This window comes from Rana temporaria, chromosome 6 (genome assembly GCF_905171775.1).
Source record: "Rana temporaria chromosome 6, aRanTem1.1, whole genome shotgun sequence".
Lineage (NCBI taxonomy): Eukaryota > Metazoa > Chordata > Amphibia > Anura > Ranidae > Rana > Rana temporaria.
The window spans coordinates 60,440,624-60,452,629 of record NC_053494.1 but is presented as its reverse complement, the minus strand read 5'-3'; the positions used below and the strand labels follow the sequence as shown (position 1 = coordinate 60,452,629).

Below are 12,006 nucleotides of genomic sequence, written 5' to 3'. Positions count from 1 at the left end.
ACAGCCTGTTAAGTCTCACTCTCCAGGCCCCGGCTACAACTAGGTGGGGAGCCGAGGAAGATCACTCTGCCAGGGAAGGCAAGGAGATAAGCAGGCAGGGGGCTGGCCAGGACTTGACCCAAGGCAGAAGAACATGTGAGCGGAGCTGAATTGGCATACACCCGAAACTGAAGAAATATTCCCTCCTCTCCGACCAGCACATGACCATCAGAAAGGGGTACAGATAGTGAAAAAAAATACCCCCCCTAAGCTAGTAGGAGCGGAGAAACGAGGGTGTGGAATTCAGAATTTTTTTATTTTTTATTCAGCACTGACTGCCTTTGAAATTGCCCCAGCCCCTGTTCAAATCCAATCCGGGGACAAAACCGGGGACAGACTTGGTCCAGGGACAGTGTCCTCAATCCGGGGACTGTTCCCTGAAACCGGGGATGTCTGGTCACCCTACCTTAGGAGAGCCTTCTCCAACGTGAGCACTCAATGCGGGCAGGAGCTACCAGCACCGCGGGGGACCCCAGTAGTGGAGGACCAGGGCCACTCTGTGCAAAACGAACTGCACAGTGGAGGTAAGTGTGACATGTTTGTTATTTAAAAAAACAAAACAACCCCTTTAATTTCTGCCTAAATGAATACATTGATTTTTACTAGACCACACCCCAGCCCCTACATGCTTACAAGAGCTTAAATTACATTTCCCTGGGCCCCATCATGTCAACAGAGGGTTTTTTTTTTTTTTTTCATTTTTGTGGTGTGGGTGGATAAAGTCAGTGCCGCTGTTCTGCAGCAATTTGAGGGGGGAAAGTGCAGAGGCTGGGTTGGGGGCCCATCAGGAAAGGCTTGTACGGGGCCCCATGATTTCTAACAGCAGCCCTGGGTGGCAGTACTCTCTGAAGAACATGACAGCAAAGGAAAATCGCCAATCTAGGTGAGAGACTCCAGGCACAATGAATAATGTAAGACTCCTCACACAGGTGCAAGCCTCAGCACGTCTGCCGTAGAAGACTGAATGAAGGAAGAAATTGGCTGCACACCGACATGATTGAAGTCCATTTATTGAATATTCCATACAAACAATGACACTCACCATGGTTGCAGATGCTGGAACAGAGGTGGACTAGTTTCGCACCGCTACACTGACAGCTACACTGCCCGAAGAACATGACAGAGGGTATCATTCTTGCCATGGCATGTATACAACCCTGAATGCTATCTTTTAGGTGGCTGGTCTCAACTGCCTGTGTGAACAAGGCCTAATGCCCTGTACACACGACCGGTTTTCCTGACATGCCAAAACCCTAAGTTTTTCACAACGTGATTCCTCTCAAGCCTGCCTTGCATAAACACGTTCAGTCAAAAATCGCTCAACCAAAGCGCGGTGACGTCCAACACGTCCGACGGCACTATAAAGGGGGGCATTCCATTCAAATGGTGCCACCCTTTGGGCTGCTTTTGCTGATCCTCAAGTTAGTAAATGTTTGGTGAGAGACGATTTGCGCTTTTCATGCGCTGCATTAAATGATGACGAATGTGATATCTATATTACGAACGCTAGTTTTACCAGAAAGAGCGCTCCCGTCTCATACTTGATTCTGAGCATGCACATTTTTTTCCCCTCAGAAAAGCATACACACAAGCATTTTTCGCGAAGAAGAAAAAGACTGATGGAAACACGATGGGAAAAAATAGAGCAGATTTTTTTTTTTTTGTGGGCAGTTTTCTCATCGGGAAAACTGCTGTGGAGCATACACACGACCGGTTTTCCCGACCAATCTAAAAAATTGCAGTTTTTTCATCGCCATTAGATGCAATTAGGGTTCGTGCACTTTTCTCTTCGAATAAGTGAATTGCTGATCATCTACCACAAGACCTTGCTGGCAGAAAGATCCAGCATAAACATTGCAAGTAATAGTTTGTAAAAGTATAGAGGTGTAAAAGGGCGTGCAGCATTCGGACACGTAAAATTTGACCATTATATTACATTTCTGCACCTCACTCACCTTGGATGCATTTTTTTTTTAACATTTTGATATTAAGGATCTGAACACAGCACAGTTTACTGGTCCTTACACAAAATTGCAGTATTGATAGAAATGTTGTAGATATGTACTTAAGCCCTAACACGCGTAAGCATAGGTAAGCATATGCATCTATGCACTAAAGTGTCCAATTCAGGACCTAAATGCAGAATTTGTATAAATGACCCAGCGATTAAATAGAGTTAATCGCTGGCGTGCTTTTGTGCCCAGGATACATGGCTGCAGTGTACAGAGTACACTATTGACCACCAAGGCTCTGATGAAAGAGGTTCGCCTCTGAAACGCGTAAGCCACAGATGTCAGTTTGATGCCATCTGATCCGTGTTGTTACCTTGGTCGCTTGGCAATACTGTATACCAGTTCAATTGTCCAATAAGCGCTGTCTTTCAACTCCGTTTGCGAGTATGACCATTGTTTAATCTATCTAATAAAATTCCTTTAAGTGATAATGCACTAGGTCGGTGCGCCCTCCCTTTTCTTTTCATGTACAGAGTACAACCCTAGTAATGAAAGGCTGTATATGGGTTTACACCACTACTTGCATGAAATCACAAGAAAAGAGCATAAAGAATGACATGATGTATGTTTGTTACATTTGTACCGACTCAGTGCAAAGAATGTTGTACAATCTTCTCACTAAAATTATTATGTAACTGTAATATTCTGGGTTCTGTGATGGTGACAACAGGGGATCATGCCTGCATATCATGGATTGAAAGGATTGAAATGGCCACTTGTAGTCTCTATCAGAAGCCTTTGTGACAAGGTGACAATGCAATAGAAACAAGATATCCAGTATTTGTATGGTGACAATGCAGGAACACAATTGAAAGACAGGAACAGAGATTTGTTACCCTATACCAAGTGGCAAAACAAGGACCTTCATAACAGGATCGCCAGGTATTATTTTGATAAATGTTTTTTGAAGTGACTTTAACATGTTAAAATGTTACACAAGATTTTAGTGATTGGCTTTATATACAGTTTTAGGGCCGGTTCACGCCACAAAAACACACTCCAGATGCACTCTGTATGTGCTTTTGCTTACAATTTACACCACAAAAACTTGCGCCAGATACGCTTTTGCATGCACATTTTTGATGCGTTTGTTTATGCACTTTCAATACGTTCCAGTGCATTCTTCCCCTCTTATTTTTCTTTTTTTTCCAAGGTTTCCTGTTTTTTTTTTTTTATGTGATGATTTCTGGTGCGTTTTTTATGCGTTTTGCTGTTTTCCAGTACAGTACTGTGTAGAAAAAATCAGCATGTTCTACTTTTTTTCTGCACTGGAACGGACTGCACTGATGTGAACTATGCCATTTGAACCATACAATCTAGTGTCCATGTGTTTTTGATGCAGAAAAAAAAAAATCACTGGGCTGCATTTGGTGTGAACCTGCCCTCAGGCTGGGTTCACACAAGTGCGAATAGGATGCAGGTTTTTTCTCCGCATCCAATTTGCATGTCAGAAGATTGCGACCATCTCTCAATAGAGCCAGTTCACACAGCTCTGGGGCGGCTACAGAGCGGTTTTCAGAACAGTCCTGAGCGTCTTCTGGTCCGATTCAGGTCCGAACCCAGCCATAATTTTGAGCCTAATTTGTTCCTGAACCAGGACTCACCGGACCCCTGCTGGGAGATGATCCGCACAGCAGTGTGAACCCAGCCTAAAAGATACCTTCACCCTCCACACCCACTTCACATCATTGCACCCCTCCCCCCTCCTATCTCACAAATGGACATTTGTTTTTTCTATTGTAAATACCTTTTTATGGGACTCCAGACACTTTCAAGATTATCACCTGGACAAAAATGACGCCCCAGTCGGCCCCATAGTCTCCTGGGATACTGACGTCATACATTCCAGGAGGCTTCAAGGTACTCTTTAGTTATTGTGCCACTGTGCATCATCTCCCGGCTGTCTCTTCCTGGTTCTTACAGATGCCCCACCAGTGACACACCAAGGCATATTGACTTCATCAGGAGGCTAGCTGCAGGAACCCGACTAAGATGGCTGGCCCCCTGATGACGTAAGTAAACAAGGTGGTGGCGCGGGACATCGCGTGTGGTGGTAGCTCACATCAGGACAACTATAGATCCGGACAATTTACAAATACCATAATGGTGACCTCACAATAGGGATAAAACTTTTCAGCAGAAGGGAGTTAATAAGACACGTGGCCACTCATTAAAATTAGAAGAAAAGAGGTTTAACCTTAAACTACGCAGAGGGTTAAAGGCGGTGGTTTCAATGGGGAGAATCGACAGTTTCAAAAAACTATTCGATAAGCACCTGAAAGACTGCAACATACAGGGATATACAAGGTAATACTGACATAGAATCACACACATAGGCTGGACTTGATGGACTTGTGTCTTTTTTCAACCTCACCTACTATGTAACATCCGTTGGATGTATGAGTATGTATTTTGAGGATAATTCAGCGAATAAGGTAAAGCGGGTTTTTAAAAAAAATGGAGCGGAATAGGGTGGGTGTGTTAATCATATTGTACAGGATTTATTTAGCACCAACAGTTTGCACGGCACTTTACAGTTCAAAAAAGTCTGCATGTTAAAAGATAGTGTTGTAGCACTTAAAATTCAGCTAAGGGAGACGGAGACTGATGAATATACATCCAGAATAGATTGCCTCGAGAGAATCCTCAATTTTACCTTCTGTGTCACTTCACAGGTGCAGGTGCCGGTCTCAGTTCTCATTTGTAATATTGGATTTCAGGGACAGACTCTGGCAGCATCCCCAGCAGTATTCTCTTTTTATTGTAATGTAACAAGCAAAGATTAACAATATTGAAAATACATCTGGCCAACTATCGTGTCCCATGCAACCTTTTTTGGATGCCTTAAAAAAATTGTGTTTGTTGCATGAAGAAACCGTCATTAGCTGGTTGTATTATTAATATCTTTAGCCTTTACATTACAATAAAGATAGACTTATGCCATGGTCCTGCAGTCTTTTCTTGAACTGCATCCTTTAATATAGTGATCTGCTTTTACTACACCTTGGGCAATTGACAATCCTGCCGTTACCACCCCCCAGTACAAAGGATGCACACATCAAATTCAGCAGAGGGACTATACTTTTCTAATTGACCAGTATAATGTAGATTTTCATGGGAATTGTGATATCATAAAGTTTTTGCTGCTGTCATATACAAAGGATATGGGATTACCGCCCTGATGTCATCCTGTCTTGTCTGATTGATACCTGTACACTAGCAGTTTATTGTGTTGTCACCTTGGTGTGACATGTCACTCTATGCAGCCTGTGCCTTGTTCATTGGTTGAAGCTACAAGTTCTAACTAAACTCAGCAATCAATCAGTATGAATGACACCTACCTGGATATACGCCATCTTCACTCAAAGTGCCATCTGTTCCCAGATTTGCCTGTGCATGGCGGTCTTCTCTGTGTCACCTCTTTACCCTCAAAAATACACAGAAGGAAAAAAAAAAAGACGTGACTTGTTTGATTGATCAGCAGAGATCTGGATTGTCCTTTTTGGTGACACTTCCTCTAAGTAGCCAGCTTACTCTTGCTTTGAAGTTGCATGCCAGCTCATCAGCTGCCCCCTTGATTTATTTGGGGAGGGCATGTTAAGTGACTGAGCCTGTTCCTGGGAAGAGCTGCCTCCTCCCTGTCACTTCCAGACTCTGGGGCTTTGATTACAAGTGTCTTATTTGCTTGCTTTCCCTGTTTTGTTTTGAATGTGCCTATCTTTCAGACACAGTCTCACTGTCGCCACTTAGTGGCCACTGACATAATTCCCTGCAAGTTTCAGATCCCTGCAAGGATGGTGATTATTATCATTATTAGTATTATTATACAGGATTTATATAGCGCCAACAGTTTGCGCAGCGCATTTATAACATGAGGGCAGACAGTACAGTTACAATACAAATCAATACAGGAGGGATCAGAGGGCCCTGCTCGTTAGATGATGTGGTGACGTGTTGATATAAATAGAGGATCCCAGTTGTTTATAATCTGTTTCTTCTTTAAAAAATAAAAATAAAAAATGTGTCAATAAAATGTGTCTAGATTTGGAAATGTTGAAAAATCTGAAATACCTAGAGAATTTTTAAACTTGATTCTACTATAAGTAAAATACATGAATCTTGTAAAGCACAAACTGTTGGCGCTATATAAATTGTGTATCATAATAACAATAAAAAAAATTAATAGGACGTGCACATACATAGAACATGGTTGTTAAAGAGTCACCTATTGACAAGCTATAACAATGATTGATTCCATTTTTATGTCAATCATTGATCATTTGGGGGTTTAGCTAGGCAAATTAATGCACAGTGGTTACTTCCCATACTGAAAAATATGCCAGTTAATTAGACTTTAGGAAAAAAAAATAAAAAAAAAATCCCATGAATATATAACAACTAGTAAAACAGGTGCATTGTGCAAAGGAGCCTAAAGAATTTGGTCACAGCGCCACCTTGTGGGACACTTTTTAATATCACTGAAAACAGTAATTCTAGATTTTCCTAGCTTGTGACGGAAAATATTGATTATATGAAGACAGGAGGCGAGTATCTTATGCATGATCTTTCTTTATTCATGCTCACAGCAGAAAACCAACTTTCAGTGAAATCTATAGAAAAAAATGTTTCTTTAAACTGAAAACAAGAAAAACTACACCCCCGGCAGCCCTCTAGCTGGATCTGCCAATCACGGAGCAGGACAGCCGGTATATAAGGGGCTGCTTCCTTAAGAACCTCCTCTTTCTTGAGGCGAACCGTAGAAAAAACTGGAACCGACAACAGGCCGAACCTCTAAACCCTGGAAACTGGACCTCCAGTACAGGAGTCAGCCGACGACAGCCGGGTATCGGGATGCAGTGGGAGCCCCCACCTCCGGTCTGCGATGGACGAACGGCCCGAGTGTTGAACAGGAACAGCGATCCCAACAGGGGATCAAACGGAATGTCCGGGAACGATCAGCCACCGATCTGGAAGATGCGTGGTTCAATAACCTACAATAAATGAGAGATAATACCGTGACAGGGATGGAAGATACTCGCCTCCTGTCTTCATATAATCAATATTTTCCGTCACAAGCTAGGAAAATCTAGAATTATATATCAGACAGGAGGCTCATATCTTATGCAAGTTTAAAGCTATAATAATGCATACATGAAATATACGACTGATACAATTTACAACACTGACATAGATACGTGTTCCTCCGGTCTAAAATAAAACTGACGGAAGGTGGTCGCTGAGGACCAGTCTGCTGCTAACAATAGGTCTGATAGGGAACCTCCCGAGGTGAGGACTTTAGTAGCCATCGCCCCTCTGGAGGAGTGAGCACCAAATAGGGTTGTGTCAATCCCTGCCATATCCATGACAGAGCGTACCCATCTGGCTAGTGTAGCCGAGGAAACTGGAAGGTGAGGTCTGACGTAAGAAATAAGAAGTTGAGAGGATTGTAATGAGCATAATGGAGACGTCATAGACTCATAAGTCTGTAGGCAGCGAACCACACAAAGGCGTGGGTGCGCGGGGAAGAACGGGTAGAAGACCGCTTGAAGGCCCGTCTTAGTCCTACGTATTTAACTCCCTGAGGCGAGAATTGGCGCCTGGAAATGTCCAGGGCCTTGACGTCTGACACCCGCTTGATAGAAATCAGGCATAAGAGGACGGTCAATTTGAAAGACAGTAACCTCAAAGACAGAGCGTCATTGTCGCCCCAGTCCGAGAACATGGACAGGACCTTGGTCACGTCCCAAGTATGTTGGTACCTGGGTCGTGGGGCTCGTTGAAACCTAACGCCCCTTAACAAACGACACACCAAAGGGTGTCTACCCACCGGCACCGAGTCAACAGGAGAGTGATAGGCCGAGATCGCCGATCGATAGACATTAAGGGAGTTATAGGACCTCCCGGATTCATAAGAATCCGCCAGGTAGTTGACCACTAGGGACACAGGTGCTTGAACGGGATCAACCTGTCGTTGATCACACCAACGAACCCAAAGTCGCCAGGCTGATCGGTATGCCGATCTAGTCCCGGGGGCCCAGGCCAGGGCGAGGAGATCCCTAGCTGTTCTTGAAAGGTCGCTGCCTGTAATGGACACCCCGAGACCAACCATGCGAGGAGAGGCAGGGTGTGGTCTGTGATTAACGGGTGCAGATTCCCGTTCGGACCGGTGAGGAGATGAGGGGAGTGAGGGAGGAGCCTGGGGAGATCCACCGTCATCCCCAGGAGGAGGGGAAACCACGGTTGCATCGGCCACCAAGGAGTGATCAGCACGACCGACGCTCTCAGGTTCGTTATGTGAAGAAGAACTCTGAGGATTAATGAGAATGGGGGAAACGCATAGTGCGTCCCTTGGGGCCAGGTCTGGCGGAGGGCGTCTACTGCGTGCGCCTCCGGATCCGGTCTCCAGCTGTAAAAACGCGGGAGCTGACGGTTGAGACGGGAAGCAAAGAGGTCCAACGCTAAGGGACCCCATAGACGAGCAAGGGCCAGGAATACTGACCGATCCAGTCCGCTACCATATTGGAAGCACCCGGGATATATTCCGCGATCGGAACGATGTTGCGTTCCAGGCAGAAATGCCAGAAATCTTTCGCAAGTTCCGCTAGGATCTTGGATCTGGAGCCCCCCAGATGATTGACGTATTGGACTGCGGTGACGTTGTCCATACGTAGTAATACACAACAGTTGGACGCGTGAGGTAGAAGACTCCTGATGGCAAAGAAGGCCGCCAAGAGCTCTAACGCGTTGATGTGTAGCAGAGATTCCTCTGCGGACCACGTTCCTCCCGTGGAAGAAGAACCGCACCGAGCGCCCCAGCCATGACGGCTGGCATCCGACTCCAGAACGAAGTCCGGATTGGAACTGAAGATGGTCTTGCCGTTCCATTCGACGGCATGGCGTAACCACCACCGAAGTTCCACTATGGCTTCCGCGTCCAAGAGGACCTCGTCCGCATAGCGGAGCCCCTGGCGGAGATGAAGGGTCTTGAGCCTCTGTAGGGCTCGGTAATGAAGGGGGGCAGGGAAGATGGCTTGGATCGATGCTGATAACAGACCGACGAGGCGGGCCAGTCCGCGTAAGGACACACTCTGTTTGTCTAGCACGAGGCTGATTTCTTTGCGTATGGTAAGTAACTTGGCTTTGAGTAGGCGGAGGACCGCTAGGTTGGTGTCCACCAAGAAACCTAAAAACTCCATCTCTTGAGATGGGGAAAGGACCGATTTCTCGTGATTTATGAGAAAACCCAGGTCTTGAAGTAAGGTGACTGCCCAGGAGGCATGTACGTTTGCTTGGTGGGGGGAGTGGGCCATTATGAGCAGGTCGTCTAAATAAACGATCAACCTCACTCCTCTGCTCCGCAGGGCTGCCACCACCGGTTTTAGTAATTTGGTAAAACACCACGGGGCTGAGGAGAGGCCGAAAGGAAGGCAAGTGAACTGCCACACTCTGTCTCTCCACAGGAAACGGAGTAAGTGTTGGTAGGCTGGATGGATGGGAACCGTGAGGTAGGCGTCTTTTAAGTCCACCTTTACTAACCAATCTCCGGGACGTAAGAGGTCCCGTAGGCAGTGTATGCCCTCCATCTTGAAATGTCGATAAACGACATGTTGATTGAGGTTTCTCAAGTTTATCACCGGCCGAAATCCCCGCCCTTTTTTCTGACCAGAAAAAGGTTGCTGAGGAAACCCGGGGAGAGTGGGTCTACTTCTACTACCGCTAGTTTGGTCTGAAGGTCCTGTAATTCGTTGTCCATCAGAGTGGCGTTTGGGATTGAAAACCGAATGGGGTGAGGGACCCAATCCATCTCTGGTAGGGCACCTAGTTCTATCTGATAGCCCGCTACAGTATTGAGTATCCACGCGCCTGCCGTAATCGCAGACCAGGCGTGGATAAAATGTCTCAACCTTCCCCCTACAGGTATGTGGGAAGAAAATAGGAGTGTTGTACTCACCGGAAGTTGGCCGGGAACGGGGGTAACCTCTACCTCCTCGGCCTCTCCATGGGCGTCCTCGGGGAGGAAAGAAGGGCGCCGGTTGTGCCACTGGTATTGGATAGGGCTGCGGGGCCTGGTACTGCGCGGGAGCCCTTTGGTATGGCCTGTATGAGGAGTAACAGCCGGCAGAGCGGCCTTTGTATCTGCCGGCCTTGGGAAAAACTCTATTGGTATTAGCTTTCTTTAGCGATGTCTGGGCCTTATCCAAACTGGAGTAGAGCCCTACCATTTTGTTTATGTCCTTTATGAGTGAATCTCCGAACAGCATGCCGACTGCTGACGGGCCTGGTTCAGACTCGGAAAGCTGGGGGTCAAGCCTCATGAGGATTGAGCGGCGGCGCTCCATGGAACATGTAGTGTTTGCCGAGCCCAGGAGGCAAACTGCTCTCTGGGGCCATCCTCTAAGTTGTGACAAGTCCACAGGCTGTCCAGAGGCGGAAGCCTGTTCACTAAGATTTAAAATCTTCGTGACAGGGCCAAATAGGTCCAAGACCCTGTCCTGAATCATTTTGAAGGATCTCTCTATCCCTTTTTTAGAATATTTCCCATTCTTTGTGAGGTACCTCAGGAGTATGGGGTCCACCTCAGGGGTGCTAACCACTTTTTTGGCGATACAAGGGCGGGGGCATTCCGCCCGTAATTTATTTGTTAGCTTTGTCAACTGACCTCCGTGCCCAGTATTCCATATACTGAGACACCTCGGGTAGGGGTGGCCAGTCACCGGAGCGGGGATGACTAATAGCTTCCGGGTCGAAAAATGGCTCTCCGTGGGAGTCCAATAGTGTCTCACCCTGGGGTATAGGGTTGGCGCCGTTCTGCGACGACAAATGCCCACTGTCCTCATAGTCGTCATCATCATCATCATCATCTCCAGACTCGGAGCCGTCAGCCGCCTCGGACTCCGCGGACGACTCAGGAGAGGAGTCCACAAAGGAGTCCGGTTTTGTCCGCCTGGCGGATCGTTGCCTCTGTGAATTTATCTCCCCGAGGCCCAGGGGTCGTTCAGAGTCTGGGAGAACAGTGGGTCGACAGTCCTGGGATGGTACTGTCTGGGGCATGATTATTACTTCCCCTGCCGGGGAGTCGTGGGCCACATTAATGTGGCGGCGTTTCTGTGACGCCTTGCCCTTTTTTATGGGCGGTATGCCGGCGTCGGCAGTTCCGGACATATGGGGTATAGGCGGGATAGATACCACCGAGGCCATGGCAGCCTGAACCGATCGATTGATCAGCTCTTGGATCTGCGCTGCAGACATAAATATAGAGGTGTAGTGGTGTATCTAGTAGTCCTTCAGGGACGTTGACAGGGGAGAGGGCTCTGTCTTCAGCCATAGCGGATTAATGCTGTCAGTAGGCAGCCCTTATAATATATTTTGCAATATAGTATAATAATATAATGCAGCACTGCCGGATGTAGTCTAAAAGGACAGGCCTGCAGCAGAAGTTAAATGTACCTACAATCGATCTGCAGCATGCAGTCTAAAGAAGTCTGTCCAAATACAGCGTTTAAATGGGTACCTAATCGATGGGAATAAATTCCCCAAAACTAATTAGCAAATACCGTAGGGGTCCGCGCTCCGTATCTCTCACCGCTCGCCCACACACTGGCTGAGCGGTGCGGAGGAGCGGAGCACGGGAGCAGAGGGCGTAGTCTCGCGAGACTCTAGCCCTCACGTGATAGGTCGAGAGGCAAAAGCGCGTCACGCCCCCCTGCATGAACGCGCCGAAATACGGACTCGCGAATGCGAAGGAAGGAGGCGCAATCAAAATGGCGATGACATCTCGCGATACCTAAGAAGGGTTCACGAGGTACGAACGTGGTAGGAGTCGGGACCGGTCAGAGCGCCCGAAGGATGCGCGCTGACCGGAGCCCAACCGATAGTTTGGGGTGAAAGAAAAAGGAAAAATTATAAAGGGGAATATCAGGAAAAAATTAAGAAATATTAAGGCGGATTCTATAAA

The 12,006-nt window shown here is 46.8% G+C and overlaps 1 protein-coding gene across 1 annotated transcript in view; it reads right to left on the bottom strand.

Annotated features, from left to right (window-relative positions):
• SYT17 (synaptotagmin 17) overlaps window positions 1-5,761 on the bottom strand; it is a 228,729-nt gene extending 222,968 nt beyond the window's left edge. Inside the window, exon 1 of the mRNA XM_040356898.1 lies at window positions 5,393-5,761. Within this exon, the coding sequence (XP_040212832.1) occupies window positions 5,393-5,407 (15 nt within the window). The 5' untranslated portion in view covers window positions 5,408-5,761. The remainder of the gene's footprint in view (window positions 1-5,392) is intronic.
• Window positions 5,762-12,006: the final 6,245 nt, after the last annotated feature.